This window comes from Cavia porcellus, unplaced genomic scaffold, assembly GCF_034190915.1.
Source record: "Cavia porcellus strain 051 isolate PalLab524CR breed Dunkin Hartley unplaced genomic scaffold, mCavPor4.1 scaffold_7, whole genome shotgun sequence".
Taxonomy (NCBI): domain Eukaryota; kingdom Metazoa; phylum Chordata; class Mammalia; order Rodentia; family Caviidae; genus Cavia; species Cavia porcellus.
The window spans coordinates 24,676,569-24,691,896 of NW_026947490.1; the positions used below are offsets into that span (position 1 = coordinate 24,676,569).

Here is a 15,328-nt window from a genome sequence, read left to right on the forward strand (position 1 = left end):
GGTCTGGGTGCCAGTCAACCCCTGGAAACTGTGGCTCAGCCATAAGTGCTGTCTGGCTGATACCTTCCCTACCCTGTAATGCTCCAGATGCACGTGTCACAAGGCCTTTGCACAGGCAGCACGCTCTGCCTGGACTCCAGCCCTCCATGTCAGGTCTGCATTTCACGTCTTTGATCCTGAGGGCAAGGATGCGGTCTGCCTAGCTCACCACCCTGACTTTCCCTGACATCTGCTCAGCACATTTCCTCATAGTGTAGATTGGGAGAACTGAACAAAGCATTGGATGGACTGCAATATGTAAGTCGCTAAACACAACTTTGTTTTCCTGGCACAGGGAAGCTGTTAGATCAAGGTTGTTTCCAGCACTTAGTGCCTAGTATGTGGCAGGTACTTTTGAGTGGAGGCACAACTGCCCGAGCAAAGAAGGCGAGGCCAGAGAAGGAGAACCTCGTCTCCTTACTCGCAAAGGCGAAACACCAATCGAGGTAGAAGGAACATGCTTCAGTAACATTCCTAAGACCAGATCGGCTTGCTCCCTCCGCCTGCGAGCAGCTGCACGGCCCCTTTAAGGTTCCCGGAAACGAGCCGTAGGGACCGGAAGTGACCTTCTATATTTCCCCTCCTCACGTGGTGCGGGCGGGAAGTGACGCACGCAGCCCGGGAGCTGTGGACTCGGAGGCCGACGGAGCCGGAGTCGCCAACGCCGCGGGGTCTCCGGGACAGGTGACCGGGGGAGGGGGCCAGGAGCGCGCCCGGAGAGGGCGGGGCCTGGAGCCCCACGTGAGGGGAGCGGAGCACGCGCGGGCGGGGTGGCCAGCAGCTGGCGGGGGCGGGGTCAGAGTACTCTGTGGGGGGCGGGGTCAGGACGCCCACATGGGAAGCGGGAGAGGCGCTGGCGGGGCGGGACGTGAGTGTATGGGCAGGCCTGGGGCGGGCCTACCGCGGGCGGGCTTTCGGCGCCGGCGGGCAGCTGAGGGTAGGGCCGCGAAGTTGTGCTCCTGCTGGGGGCGGGGCCTGGGTGGTACCCGGCGAGCAAGGGGCGGGGCCTAGATGCTGGCGATCGGCTGTGGGGGCGGAGCCTGAAAGTTTTCCCTGTCTGAAAGTGAGTCTGGATCGGCTGGCAAATTAGGGGCGGGGCCAGAGGCCTTGCCAAGACGAGGGCGAGGCTTAAATGGCGCGAGGAGGGGGCGGGACTAGGTCGACGGCGGCGAATGACATGGAGGTGGGGCTAGAAAGTTTTGCCCGAAGCAGGACCGTTGGCGGGCAAGCTGGGGGTGGAGCCAGGGCCTCGGGCGGAGGAGCCGGAGGCGGGGCCAGGTGTGACGCACGAGGCGGGGACGCCTGCTTAGGGGTGTGGCCAGGGGTTGGCTGGCCTGGTCAGGGCGGGGCCAGGCCGCTGGTTTGGGGAGCCCGGAGGCGGGGCTGGAATAACAAACGGCGTTGGGCTGGCTCAAGCTACTGACGGGGAGCGTGGGGGCGGAATCAGGGGGGTGGATGGGAAGTTGGAGACCTGGCCAGTTAAGTGAAGCGCGAGTCCGGCGGGAACAAAGTTTTGTCCAAACCAGGGGATGGGCTTGAGCGACCTCTGAAAGTCGGGGGCGAGGCCGTGTGGCGTTCCCAAGTTGCAGGAAGCTGAAATTTTCCCTTGGAAAGCGGAGGCCAGGCCCAGGAAGCTCTGCCAGCGCTGCAATGGTGGTTCACCTGCGAGGTTGACCCGGGTCTAGAAAGCGTTCCCAGTTTTGGGCGTGGTCTGAGACCACCCTAAGGATGGTGGGGCCGGTCTAGGGCATCCTCAGGGAAGTCGTGATCTTTGAGAGCTGGAGCTGGAGCTTTTGTGGGCTGCGGGTTAGGGGAAGTTTCAGAAGCCTACTTGGTGGAGCTGAAATGTTCACTGGGATGTGAATGGCAGCAGAATGGGCACAGAAGGGCAGGTTGGGAGGAGGTGATGCAGGTGCAGCTCTCGAGATGGGGGTCTGGGCTTGAATTCCCATCATGGACTGTGGCCCTAGGCTGGAATCTTAGCTTGGTAGGAGATTGTTGGCTATTTCCTTAAGCCAGTGGTGCTGGCTGGAAGATTCCCTAGGTGGGTCTCACTAAAAGGTTTAAGTGAGTCCAAAAACCAAGAGGCAGTCTGTTTTTACAGTAAAGGGGTGTATGTGGCTATCCTTGAAGAGCAATGGGAAAATTTTCTTGGGCTGCAGCTGGTTTTTGGTGCCTGTTTGTGAGGCCCCCTAACCCCGTGTTTTGAGGGGATGAGGTAGACCACAAGTCCTTTTGCCCTTATTTCTGCTGTTTCTTCTATCTTCAGGAATCCCACAGTCCTGTATCCAGATTGTGTCAGGGAGGTTGCTGGGACCCTGGTCATGGCCAGAGAAATGGTGAGACCAAAAATGGACACTCAGAATCTGAGTTTGGGGAAGGGGCTTGAGAGAATGGGGTCCATGCAGCAGACCCTGAGAGCCTCGGCTGGAATGGCTCTGGATGGGTAGAGGTTTTTATTTCCGTCCCTCAATTGCCTCTTCATTTTAGGCAGCCACACTGGATTTGAAATCAAAGGAAGAGAAAGATGCCGAACTGGACAAGAGGATCGAGGCCCTCCGGAGGAAGAATGAGGCCCTCATCCGGCGCTATCAGGTGCCCTAGCCCTGCCCGGGGAGACCCCATCCCCTCTCCTCTCTGCAGTGAGTTTTTCTCACTTCTCCCTTGCTTACAACTTTTTCATGGCTCCCCATTACTCTCAGGATAAAAGTCAGAGGCCTTGGCCTTTATTCCTTCCTTCATCCAGTCTTTTAGCCATTTATCACATTTATAGAGCTTTTCACTGTATCAAGCCCTGAGTTGCATGATACTGAGGACACAGCCATGGCTAAGATGGCTGCAGGCCTGGCCTTCCAGATTCCCACTCTAGTTAGGGGGACAGCCTTGTCCTTAGTTCCACAGCTCAGCCTGGACAGGGATGACATGGAGGAACCCAGGGGACTGAGGTGATGGGGACCTAGCTCAGGCATGTGAGAGAGGGCTTCCTGGAGGAGGGGACTCAGAGGCCTGAGGGGTGAGCAGACAGCGCCCAGTTGAAAAGGAGAGGAGCTGTGCTTGAGGCAGAGGGAACAGGCTGGACAATATCTGCATACAGGAGAGGGCTTGGAGCTTAAGCTGGGGACAGGGGCCTGAATGCTGCTGGGCTGAAAGTTTAGAGTCTCCTAAGAAAACTTAGGACCCATAGAGGGCTGAGGGGAGGAGTGGGACCAGGCCAGATAGTTTTTTAGGGAGACTTCTCTGGCCCTGGTGTGCTAGAGGATGGGAGGAGGTAATACTGCAGTCCAGAGACCAACAAGGACACTGGGGCAGGGAGCTAGGGAGGAAGAGGTTTTGGCTTAGGGCTGGGCTGCTAAGGTCTCAGCGACAGAGAGCAGTGGGGCATGAGAGAGGAAAGGAGGAGCCGGGACCAGGCCCTCAAGCAAGTGGTGGGGCTTCCCCTGGGATGGATCTAGGAGGAGCAGTGGGTTTCATTTACTCATTCTTCATGTGTTCATTTGTTTAAAAAGAAACAAACCAGTTTTGTGTGTGCCAGGCAGTGTTTTAAGGGTGGGGTTTCATATCAATGAACACACAGATGGATGTTCCTGTTCTCTAGTGAATGTGAGATGAGAACAGAGGATGATGGGGGAGCTGGTGTCTGTAGGGGTCAGGGAACACAGAACTGAGGAGTTGAGGGTGAAGGGACTCCAACAGAGTTTCTGGTTGAGGGAACAGCTGGTGCAGAGGCCCTGAGGCAAGTCTGAGCCCAGTATGTCCTGAGACCAGCAGGAAGTTAGGGGGAGTGAAGAGGAGAGGCAGAGGCGTGTTTGGGTGGTGAAGGATGGGTATTCTCTGGTATGGCTGTAGGGAGGCCCTTGTCTCTTCTTCAGAGATGGGTGTGGGGAAACAGTGTAGGAACAGTGTGATGGGGTTTCATGAATGATACTGAAATGAGCAGCTTCTTATGTCAAGCTTTGGAGACAGGCCTGCACTGGGGCCAGACAGAGGAAAAATTTAGGGGGCTGTGAGAGTCCAGCTGATAGACAAATCTCTCACACTCCTGCACCCGGGTGGTTGCTCCTAGGAGATCGAGGAGGACCGTAAAAAAGCCGAACTGGAAGGGGTAGCGGTGACAGCGCCCCGGAAGGGCCGCATGGTGGAGAAGGAGAATGTGGCGGTTGAGGTGCTAAGTTCATCACTGGGGTAGAGGACTCCCTGAGGGGAGGGGGTCTGGGACCCAGGAGCCTTCTGGCTGCCCCAGGCTTCCTGCCTGGTCACTATCTTTCTTTATGCTCCTGCTTCTAGGAGAAGAGCCTGGGACCCTCCCGGAGGTCTCTTGGGACCCCTCGGACCCCAGGGGCCAGCAGAGGGGGGCGGACCGCCCCGCAGCAGGGAGGCCGGGCAGGTGTGGGCCGGGCACCTCGAAGCTGGGAGGACAGTCCTGGGGAGCATCCTCGAGGAGGAGCTGGGGGCCGGGGCCGGAGGGGCCGGGGCCGAGGGTCCCCTCATCTCTCAGGAGCCGGTGACAGCTCAGCCTCCGACCGAAAATCCAAGGTAGGAGCCAGGCAGGTGTGCTGCTGTTTTGGAAGGTCCTGTTTCCTCTTCCTCATGCTCAAGTGGGCTGTTTCCTGGCCTCCACCTAGGGTGCTGTCCGCAGACCTCCGTCTTCCCCATCCTGACTGGTATGGCGTGTCTGTCCTTCCTCTCTGCTTGCCTCTTTTGTTCTCTGACCATGCCGACCTGTCTTCTCTCCCCATCTGTCCTCTTGCTCATGCTGTTGGTCTGTCGGATGCACTCTGTGCTGAGCTCTGCACTGGGTCCCTTGTGTCTGTGTTGTCTCAGCACCCAGGTTTATGGAAAGCTGCTGTGGCTGCTCTCCACCCCTGGCCAGCAGGTGGCTGGCAGAGGCTGTCCAAAAGGAGTCGCCCTCTGCCTGCAGGGACTTGGATCTGGATGGTTCTCTAATTAGCTGCGGGTGGGCAGCTGACCATCCTGTGGGTTCCAGGGCTTACTCTAGCAGTGCTGATTAGACTCTGTGCAGAGTGAGCACAGTAAATGGCACACTAAGCTGCTCTGACCAAAAGGCCCCTGAGTGCATGGTCTACAAAGGGGAAATTTCTCTCTCTTGTCTGCTGAGATAACAGTGAGAAGAGTGGGGCAGGTAGATGGCCTTGCTCCATGAGGCCACCCTGGGTTGTTTTTTTTTTTTTTTTTTTTTTGTCTTTTTGAGACAGGTCTTGCTATGCAGTTCAGGCTGGCTTTGAGCTCACTTTGTAGCTTAGGCTGGTCTCGAACTCGCAACGATCCTCCTGCCTCAGCCTCCTGAGTGCTGGCATTACAGGCATAAGCCACCACTCCCGGCTCAAAGGGCCTGGGTTGCTTGATGGGCACCAGCTATGTTACTGCAAGGTAAAGATGGGCCACCGAAAAAGGTTAGGGCCAGTACACAGAAGAGAGCAGTCTGCATTCGTTCCCACATTCTGTGAATGCTGAGATACCTGGCTGTGCCTGCCTATATGGGACACTGGGAGTGAAAACATGTGTTCTCTCCAGCTAGGTGCTGTTCTAAAATTTTGTTACCACGGAGAGGGAAGAATGTGGGGTTCTAGTTACCTGCCAAGTTACTACAGTTACTACCATCATTGTAACTATGGCAACCAGGTCTCAAGGTCCCAGCACCCTGACGCTGAACTATCAGCTTTGGCATTACCACAGTGAAGGGACACAGCAGAATCAGCAAGGGGCCAACACGGGACCAGGATCAAGCTTCTCAGACTCCTGGTATGTAGTTAGTCCTCCAGCTGTGAGCTGTGACCACATATATCTACCAGGATGCCCAGGTGATGTTAAGTGCCAGGGGTTTTTACTGGAGGCTGGGCCCCTCCATCGGACACACCACACTGGAGAAAAGTGTCTACTATTGCCACCGTCAGGGCACAGGACTCTGCTCCTCGGTAATGCTGTACTGAGAACATGCTGACAGCAATGAGCGATGCCAACCAGTTGCCCGCCGACTTGACACCTGCTTGTTTAAGAATGGTTATGCGTTCTGTTTCATCGTGGTTCCCCCCCGCCCCCCCATTTTGGAACCCTTACTAGTATCTTTTATTTTTCCTTTTTTTTAAGGTTAGATTTTATTGGTCCATTTTAGATATACATAATGATCACATTCATCTTAGAAAATGTATACCTGGTGTTCACAGTACAACTTTTTCCCCCGTTCTCCTCCCTTCAAGTCCTCCGCCCTCCCCATTTACAAAGCTTCATTTTCATGTTTTTCTCCTCCTGCGTCACCATTTTCTCCATGGCTGGTAAAGCATTTCTTTTTTTTTTTTTTTTTCTTTTGGTCTTTTTCTTTTTTATTGGTACCGGGGATCGAACTCACGACTGCCTGCTTGCAAGGCAGGCGCTTATGCCACTGAGCTAAATCCCCAGCCCCTGGTAGAGCATTTCTTCCCAGCCCTGGGGGATGTGTCTTTGTCCCCCCAGGAGTGGGAGGAGCGGCGGAGACAGAACATTGAGAAGATGAACGAGGAGATGGAGAAGATCGCAGAGTATGAGCGCAACCAGCGGGTCAGTGCTGCCAGAGACGTGCAGAGGGCATAGCCTGCTAGGGGGCCCTGGGACCCTCTAAACCCTGCCTTGTGCCCACAGGAAGGGGTGCTGGAACCTAACCCCGTTCGAAACTTTCTGGATGACCCCCGGCGACGCAGTGGACCCTTGGAGGAGCCTGAGCGGGACCGCCGGGAGGGCAGTCGCCGGCATGGGCGCAACTGGGGGGGCCCTGACTTTGAGCGAGTGCGCTGTGGCCTCGAACACGAGCGGCAGGTGGGTGCTGGCAGTTGGGTCCCTGATCCATCTTTCATGGACTAAGTACAGACGGCTAGGCTCCCTCAGGACCAGGATGGACCAGTTCTTCATTTCATGCTGGGATCAGTGTTCTCATTATTACTGTGGTACTGGGTATTGGACCTAGAGTCTTCATGCAGGACCAGGATCTGGCTAAATTGCCCAGGATAGGCTTGATTTTGAATCTTTGTGCCTCAGCCTCCTAAGCAACTGGAATTACAGGCATATGTCACCAAGCCTGGTTTTATTTTATTTTTGTTTTGTGGTTGACCACTGGGGCACAACCCCAGACCCCAGGTGCTATAGATAAGAGTTGTGAAGCAAACCCTGTCCTCGTGAAGTTTCTTTTGGGAGCTAGGTTGTTGAAAACCTAGTAAAAGGCCAGGTGACCCAAGTGTTAACACAAGAGCCCAGGAAGATGAGCAAGGGATGCAGCTGAAGAAAGAGAGGGAGAGGCTGTCTGAGCCCAGCTGCTTGTTACCACCTCCCAGTGTGAGCTTGAGCCAGTAGCCCCACTACATTTTGGGGGCAGAGCTGTCACAGAACAGGGCTCTGACTGTCTGTGGCTGGGGCAGGGCCGCCGTGCCAGCCCGGCTGGTACTGGTGACATGACGATGTCCATGACGGGTCGGGAGCGGTCAGAGTACCTGCGCTGGAAGCAGGAGAGGGAGAAGATTGACCAGGAGCGGCTGCAGCGGCACCGAAAGCCCACCGGCCAGTGGCGACGCGAGTGGGATGCAGAGAAGACTGAGGGCATGTGAGTCCCCCTGTTGCCTTGCTCCCTTGGCCTACACCTGCTGCTCTTCTCACCCTGCGTGTCAGCGCTCACTGGCTAGTGTGCCAGGACCTGGTGGCACATGAGTGCCTTTATCTGCCACAAACCTAATCCAGGCTGGACACCGGGCTGTGAGCCCACCAGCTTGGCTCCTTGATGCGGGTAGCGCTTAGGTACACTTAGGAATTCTCTGTTCTTCAGCCACAGTGTCAGTCCAGGTATAGGTATGTGGGCCGTGGTGTGACTGTAAGTCACCCATCATGACAGACTGCCACCAGACATAGGCGAAATCTTTTTCTTTACCAGAGCCAAATGGAAAAGGGCTACACATACGTCAGGTATGCTGGCACAGGCCTGTGATCCCAGCACTCTGCACGCTGAGACAGGAGGATTACCATGAGTTTGATGCTAGCCTGGGCTGTGAGGTCTGCAGTGCTCTGCCTGGCTGTGGAGCTTGGTTCTCACCCTGACACCAATGATGCTTTTGCCTTAGGTCTGAACGCTAATGTGTGTTCATTGTCATGGGTTCAGGTCAAGGGGCAGCTGCTCAGTGAGACCCTTTCCTGGTGCCACCAGATGCATGGTGTGCTAGCAGATCCCACCTATTCCTCAGCCGGGTGGGAAGCAGGCTCTGCCCACTCCTGTTTCATTCAGGACGGTCCCATAACGCAGGACTGGGATAGGTCACCAGCAGTAATGAGGCCTTCACAGCCTCCCTGTGTGTCCCTTTGACCTGGAACCCAGATCCCTGAGCTTCTCTGCAGGGCTTGCCACAGCTTATCATGTCATTGTCATTTCCAACTGTGACTCTGTTCCCTTTTGAGTCCCACTAACATCCAGTCAAACTTAAAGGGCATCATTTTGTTGTTGTGGTGATGACCAACTTCCATAGCCATTGTAGAAGGTTGTAGAAGAGCCAGTGAGCAGTCCCTCTAGGTGCTGTCCCTCCCTATCCTTTGCTGTGTTGAAATTTTCATACACCAATAGCCCTCTCAGGGACAGCTGAGACAGGGTCTGGCTTCACAGCCCAGGCTAGCATCAAACTCATGGTAATCCTCCTGTCTCAGCGTGCAGAGTGCTGGGATCACAGGCCTGTGCCAGCATACCTGATGTATGTGTAGCCCTTTTCCATTTGGCTCTGGTAAAGAAAAAGATTTCGCCTATGTCTGGTGGCTGGGAACATTTTGTTTGGGTATTAAGTGCAGCTGTGAGAATTATTTTACACAGGTACAGTATAGGGTTTTTCTAAGGCTGGGCTGTATTTTTAGTGTTAAGAGCTAAGAAACTGTTTTTTGTATCTCAAAAGCAATCTGTACTAAGTCTAACACACTGGTGCATTGCTTCCATTAGTTAAAATTTATTGAGGCTCATCTGTGTGCTAAGGAAGGTTCCAGGTCAGGGGGTACAGCCATGAACGAAACGATTCTGCCTTTATGGACCTCAGAGTCCACTGGGCAAGATGAACAATGAGTAGCTGGAATTTGAGGTCATAAACAGAGCAGAGGAGGGCAATGGGCCTGGGGGTTTAGATGATACAGGGATTTTGTGCAGGTGTGTGTGGGGGTTCAAGAATGGCTGCCTTTGAGCTAAGTAAAGTCTGAGGGATGTGACAGTGAGCTCCAGGTGGTGGTGTCTGGAAAACATTCTGGAAGTAGGTGCAGAGGTCCTAAGGCAGGAGCTGGGTGTGATGGGAAGAGACAGGAAGTAAGGGTGGCTAGACATATCCTTTGTAAGGGTCTGGGATAACTCACCCTAGTTTTTAGTTTGGGGACCAAATTGTACTTTTTTTCTGTTTTTCCCTACAATGTTAAATTTACAGCTTATCCATCAGCAGATCCTGTTGACCCTTCCTATGGGCTGGCTCCTCTGATCTGATATCTCTGACCCAGGCCTCCACCTATTCCTGTGCTGTATTCCCTCATCCACCCATGTACCCCACTCCTCTTTCCCAGGTTCAAGGATGGCCCAGCCCCTGCCCAGGAGATAGCCTATCACTATGGTGAGTGGTGGCCTCACACGCACACTGGGGTACAGTAGCATCCTGGGCTGGGGAGTGGTTTGTGTGACGACTTCTTCACTCCAACTCAAGCCTATCATTGCCAGGAGATGACAAGGCTTGGGCCCGGCCCCCCAAACCTCCTACTTTTGGGGAATTCCTGTCGAAGCACAAAGCTGAGGTCAGCAGTCGTAGGCGAAGAAAGAGCAGCCGACCCCACCCCAAGGCAGCCCCCCGGGCCTACAGGTGGGTGCCCTCCCCCTTGTCCATGGCTGCCCTCATGGGGCTGTGCAAGTGTGTGGGTGCAGCTGTTGGTCTAGGCCCTGTCTCTTAGGTACTTGGCTTTGAGGTTGGAGTCTAGATCTTGATGTAACCCTGTTTTCTTCTCCCCCGGCCTCAATCTCTGCTTTTGCCGCCTGAGCCCTTCTGTCTGTTCTGTCATCTCACATGGGGATTCGTGTCTACAGTCCCCTGTCCTGGGCAGCATGCTAGGGCATTGGGTTGTAGGAGGCCCGTTGTTCCTGTTCACCCCACCCAACCCTCAACCCGGCTCCTCTGCCCACCAGTGACCATGATGACCGCTGGGAGGCAAAAGAGGAGGCAGTGTCCCCAACCTCCGAGGCCCCACAGCTGGAGACGACGCCAGTGCAGGTAGGGCAGGGTGGAGAGTGTGAGGAAACCCAGGATCACAGCCCTCTGCTGACCTGCCTTTGTGCCTTTGTGCCTCCAGCCTCCAGAGACCCCGGTCCCTGCCCACCAGCCTCCTGAGGATGACGGGGAGGAGGATGAAGAATGGGAGGACGTGAGCGAGGATGTGACGGAGGATGAGGAGGATGAGGAGGGGGACGTGGAAGAGGAAGAAGAAGGGGCCTTAGAACAGGAAGGAGAGCCAGCCCAAGAGCACCAAAGCCACGAGGCTGAGTCCACTGGCCACTCTGCCAGTGAACTGGCCAAAGAAGTGCCCTCCAGCCCCTTCTCACCGGCCGGCGGCCACCAGCCTGTGTCTGACTGGGGTGAGGAGATGGAGCTGAATTCTCCCGGCACAGCCCAGCCAGTGGGCACCCTCTCTCCGGGTGAGGCCTGGCCTTTTGGGAATGCATGATGCTGGCTGCCTGTGTGTGTGAACTTGGGGTGTGATGATGGGTCCTGGGGACCCAGTGCCCCACAGCCCTGGAGGCCGGGGAGGGCAACCTGTCCCATCTGTGCTGTTTGTTGTGCCTTGCATCCCTAGAATGCCTACTCCCAGAGTCTGCCCAGGTCATGCAGTCCTCCCTCAATAAAGAATTCATATCCTCAAGTGACAGTCCCCCAAGTGTGTCCTTGAGTTCCCTCTGTCCCCTGGGCTTTCTCCAGGGGTGGGGAGCTACTTAGAGGAGCAGGGGCTTGACTGGGCCTCCCCTTCCCCAGGAGGTGACCAGCCAGCTTCTGCCTCTCTGGAAAGTATGTTGAGCCTCCCAGGAACCCAGAAAGCAGAAGAGGAGGGGTCTGAGGCAACTCCAGGTGGGGGGTGCAGAGCCGTGGAGGTGCTTAGCCCACAGTCCCCTCCTGCTCAGGACTGTGGCCTAGGGCTTGGGCTTGGGCAGCCTGGATGGGGCCTGGGCTGGCTGGAGGGATTGTGGGGATGGGTCTGGGGAGAAGGTAGTGTGGTGGGTTAAGAGCAGGGCTGGATTGTAGGGCCTTGGCTATGGAACTAAGTTGGACTAAAGACGACTGGGCTCTGACGATCAAAAGAAGGGCTGGGAGTGTGGCTCAGTGGGAAGTATAGCATTGGGGTTGGGGCTGGGAGGGCATGGGCAGCATTAGAACTTGGGTGAAATCAAATGGAGTAGACAAGTGGAAATGTGCACCTGATGAAAATTTGGAGCAAGGGCTAAACCCCTCCTTTTTGCTGCAGAGTAGGAGCTGAGGAAAGGCTGCTTAGGGTGCAGGGTGGGGAGGGCACCAGCTCAGGGCATTTAACACCTTAAGTTGTTTGGTGGGTGGAGGCCACTGGGGCTGTGATCTGGCAACACCAGCGATTCCCCTACTGTGCAGATTGTGTTGAGGGTGTGTGTTGCTTTTGGGGGTCCCCTGAGGGTCAAAGGAATAGGTTCTAGGCCAGGGACCTGCCTGATGCTGGGACGGACTAGGGAACCAGAGGCCAGGTCAGACCAGGTTGGCAGGAGGGCTGTACTCCTCTGACTTGGCCTTTTCTCCGCAGAGGCGAGTCCCCAGGGCCAGGAGACAGCGGAGATCACCGACTTCCAGAGGGTGCGTTTCTGCAAGGTGGTGGCGGCCGCCCCGCCCCCGGGGGCCGCCCGCTGACCACAGCTGGACCGCGCGCGTGCACTAACCTTGGTGTCCCTCGCTCCGCCTCTGCCGCGCTGGGCCAGGTCCGCTGAGCGGGTCACCTGCACGCGGGAGGACCCGGGGTCCATCGGCGCCGAGGCCAGGGCACGAGGCTAAGCGTGGTGAGGACTCGTCCTGGCGCTACACCGGGGAACGCCGTGCCACCCGGGATGGCGAGACACCTCCAGACTAGCCCAGGATGGAGGCCACGGGACAGGGGCAGCCTCAGGCCGAAGCCTTGGCTCCAGGACCTACCCCTGGGGCTTGGCTCTCGAGGACTTGAGCCGGCTGTCTCCATTAAATGCAGTGCTTCTGCTAACCTCCGGGCCATGTTTCTGGCGGGGCAGGCTGGGCGCTATGCTTGGCGGGCTTTCCTGTGGCGGAAGAGGCGGGGTGAAAAGGGCTTCCCCTTCTCGTCCTGCTGATTTCTCTTCCCTCCCCTCTCGCAGGCCTCCCCGAGCTCCTGAAGATGCTGCTGGGAGGGGACTGAAGCTTCCCCGCCTTGATGGGGAGGGGGCGGCAGAATGGGAGTTTTCTGGATCTCCAGGCTGTGTTCTCTCCTCCCAGGAGCCCACTCGGGACCCCATGGCTCGAGGGAGAGAGAAACGTTGAGGGTGGTGGAGTTGCTGGGGAAGGGGCGTTGCCAGGGCGCAGGGTGGAGCTGGGCCCTCAGCATGAGGCTGGATTTAGAACACTGGGACTCTGGGAAGCAGGTGACATAGGGGCAGGGGCAGGATGCTTGAGAGGGTCCAGGTAGAGGTGAGCAGAGGGGTGGGGCGTGGCTAGGGCTACGCCTCAAGGCCCGCTGTGGCTCCCCTTGCCAGTATTGGGCAGGATCACCGCTGGGGGTGTGGTCAGAAAGCAGTGCCAAGGGCTAGGTGGAGTGGAAGAGCTGGAAGGGAAAGGGCAAGGTTCGAAGGCTGGAGCTGACTGACTCGTAGGAAGGGGAGTGAGGGCTGAGACTTAGTGGGGTCTAAAGCGTGACGCAAGGTTGAATCTAGAAAGGCGGTGGGAAGGAGCCAGGGCTAGGTTCCTGTAGAAGTCCGAGGCTGGGGGTGGGCCTGGTTTAGGCCAGGGGAGAAAGATTGGGGGGCGGAGCTAAATTCGGGGGCGGGGGCTAGGACACCTTAGGTTGATTGCGGTTGGCTTGAGACGGAGGGGGAGGAGGAGGGCGCCCGGCGGGGGCGTAGTCGGCGGGAGGTGGGGCCTGTACGGATCTCGCTGAGCGGCGGAGTGTCTGCAGCGATGCGGGGGACGAGCTGCGTTGGCGGCGAGAGCCCTGGCGGCTCTGGACTGAGCGAGGGCCCTCGGGCCCGCTGGCTCCGCCTAGCCCCGGTCTGCGCCTACTTTCTCTGCGTCTCGCTAGCCGCCGTGCTGCTTGCTGTGTACTATGGTCTCATCTGGGTCCCCACGCGGCCCCCTGCAGGGCCCGCCGGTCAGTCGCCCAGCCCGTTTCCTGCGCCGTGTGCCGCCCACCAGGGCGCACCGCCTGCTCCGGCCGCCCCCTCCTGTCTGCTGGGATCCCCGGACGGGCTGCGGCCCCCGCTTGATCTGCCGCGCAGCCGCCGCCACAGCGAATCCGGCCGCCGCCAGCGCCGCCTGTCGCCGGGAGAAACGCTCGAGGCCTCGGGGGGCTGAGGACCTGGGTAACCCCCTCTCCGCACCGGATGGCCCGTGTCACGCAGCTGTCCCCATGGCTGGATCGCTCTTGGTGACATCGCACTAGAGGAGGGGCCAGGTTCTTGGCCCAACACCAAGTGTAGCAGCTCCTCAGAGGTCAGGCCAGGCTGATGCTGATCTCTACCTCCGCACCCCTTCTGCTCCATAGGATGCTGAGCAGAGCCACCCCGTCTTCTCATGTCCCCTGTCCTTTTGCAATAAACTCCAGCACAGCTGCCGCCGCCCTGTCATGGTGTCTTACCTGGCTGTCTCGGCCTGGTCTGCTGAAGCCCTCCTGGAGCCCGACCTCAGTCTCTCTTGCTTTCCCTTCCCCGGAGGCCCTGTGCTTAGCCTCGCCTACCTTTGGGCTGGATGGGGAGAAGAGGTTTATTGGCCAGGGTCCCTGAAGGTCAGACAGTGTGAAGGGCTTCCCGTGCTCAGTGTGCTTGTGGCAGAGGACAAGTCCCTTTCTGAGAGAAGCCTACAGTCTGCCCTTGATAGGGACAAAACCGAGAATTGCTGTCAGGGCAGTAAAATGGTAGAGGTGAAATCACCCTGCAAGCTCAGAATACTGTCGAGGGACAGGCCTCTGTTTTCTCCCCAGGGGCAGAGAAGACAGAGCTAAGTTGTCACAGCACTACGCTGCCTTTACCGAGGAGGACAGCCGGTCTGGCCTAAGACTGGAGACTCCTGGCTTCCAGCAAAGCAGTCCGAATAGTTGAGGGTCCTGCTGCTCCCTCAAGACTGAGGCCTGGCTATGTGCAGGGCTGTAGATGGCCAGGTGCCCCTTTGGGCTGGAGACTTTCTCAGGCTCCTGAAGCTGATGTGACTGGGGGTGTCAGCTCCACTCTGTCCCAAGACCTCCACAGAGGGTGACAGGTCAGAAGGGGAATGTGGGTAGGCAGTGCCCTTTCCGGTTAGCAAAGGAGGTGGCTGGGCCATTTAGAAGCAGGTTGCCCAGATTGCAGTCCCAGTTCCGGCTTTGATCACCTGTGTGACTTGCACTTCTCCAACCTGTGGAGTGGACACCACGCTAGTCTGTACAGATGCTCTGTGAAGATTAAACTGGCCTGCAGCCCTCAGAGCACTGTCACCAGTTCTTGCTACCTGCTCCCTCCTTTCGGGCTTGCAGATGCGCAGCTCGGATCCTGGGTGATGTGTAGTCAGCACAAAGCCTTGGGTGCCAGCAAGCAGTAAGTGGCTGGCGAGGGGACCTCTTCATTCTGTGTCTGCCCCTCCTAGTTTCCACCTCTTTTCTCCCAGCCTCACATCTCAGTCTTTTCTCTCTCTCCGTAGTCCTTTCACCTCCTTTTCTCTCTCTGCTCTCTCTGTTCACCCCAGCTCTGTTACTCTTTTTTTTGCGGGGGGGGGGGGGAGTTATGACAAAGTCTCAATATGTAGCCCAGGCTGGCCTCAAAATCTTGGTGAGACTCCTGCCCCAGCCTCCTGAATGCTGGGATTACAGGCATGTGTGACAATCCCCAGCTCTGTGTCTTTCTTACCCACCTCTCTCCTCCATTTTGCCCTGACTGCTCCTTCCAATTTCCTTTCTTTATTTCCTGCCCTTACCTTTTTTAGCCTCCCTGTCCTTTCATCTCTTCCCTTTCTCTCCGCCTTTTTTTTTTTTTTTTTTTTTTTTTGTCTTTTTCATTTTTATCGGTACCAGGGATCAAACTCACAACTGCCTGCTTGCAAGGCAGGCA

At 56.8% G+C, this 15,328-nt stretch overlaps 2 protein-coding genes across 16 annotated transcripts; both read left to right on the forward strand.

Annotated features, from left to right (window-relative positions):
* The first annotated feature begins 576 nt into the window (after positions 1–576).
* Positions 577–12,999, forward strand: Ccdc9 (coiled-coil domain containing 9). Of its 15 annotated transcripts, none has more exons than XM_023562825.2 (15): positions 577–723; positions 2,309–2,378; positions 2,530–2,634; positions 4,103–4,201; positions 4,324–4,572; positions 6,508–6,591; positions 6,673–6,846; positions 7,443–7,624; positions 9,595–9,641; positions 9,746–9,884; positions 10,205–10,289; positions 10,369–10,711; positions 11,046–11,138; positions 11,839–11,888; positions 12,416–12,999. In XM_023562825.2, the coding sequence occupies exons 2-15, from the start codon at positions 2,364–2,366 to the stop codon at positions 12,431–12,433; spliced, it is 1,683 nt and encodes a 560-aa protein (XP_023418593.1). In that variant the 5' UTR covers positions 577–723; positions 2,309–2,363; the 3' UTR covers positions 12,434–12,999. The 15 variants fall into 15 exon arrangements, with proteins under 15 accessions (XP_023418593.1, XP_063109043.1, XP_023418592.1 ...); XM_063252973.1 differs by lacking the exon at positions 12,416–12,999 and adding an exon at positions 12,011–12,285; XM_063252975.1 differs by having other exon boundaries at positions 578–723; positions 10,369–10,651; positions 12,416–12,996.
* A 60-nt stretch (positions 13,000–13,059) lies between these two features.
* On the forward strand, positions 13,060–13,864 carry Inafm1 (InaF motif containing 1). The gene has a single exon (XM_005001343.4). It carries the CDS (start codon positions 13,212–13,214, stop codon positions 13,602–13,604), a length of 393 nt encoding a protein of 130 aa, XP_005001400.1. The 5' UTR covers positions 13,060–13,211; the 3' UTR covers positions 13,605–13,864.
* The last annotated feature ends 1,464 nt before the right edge of the window (positions 13,865–15,328 follow it).

Bases quoted from the DNA above. Each gene is read 5' to 3' on its own strand.
- Ccdc9 (XM_023562824.2), top strand. The intron at 9,642-9,745 runs GTGAGTGGTGGC...TATCATTGCCAG, and splicing joins GGAGATAGCCTATCACTATG to GAGATGACAAGGCTTGGGCC. The intron at 10,712-11,045 runs GTGAGGCCTGGC...CCCCTTCCCCAG, and splicing joins AGTGGGCACCCTCTCTCCGG to GAGGTGACCAGCCAGCTTCT.
- Inafm1 (XM_005001343.4), top strand. From the start codon at position 13,212: ATGCGGGGGACGAGCTGCGTTGGCGGCGAGAGCCCTGGCGGCTCTGGA.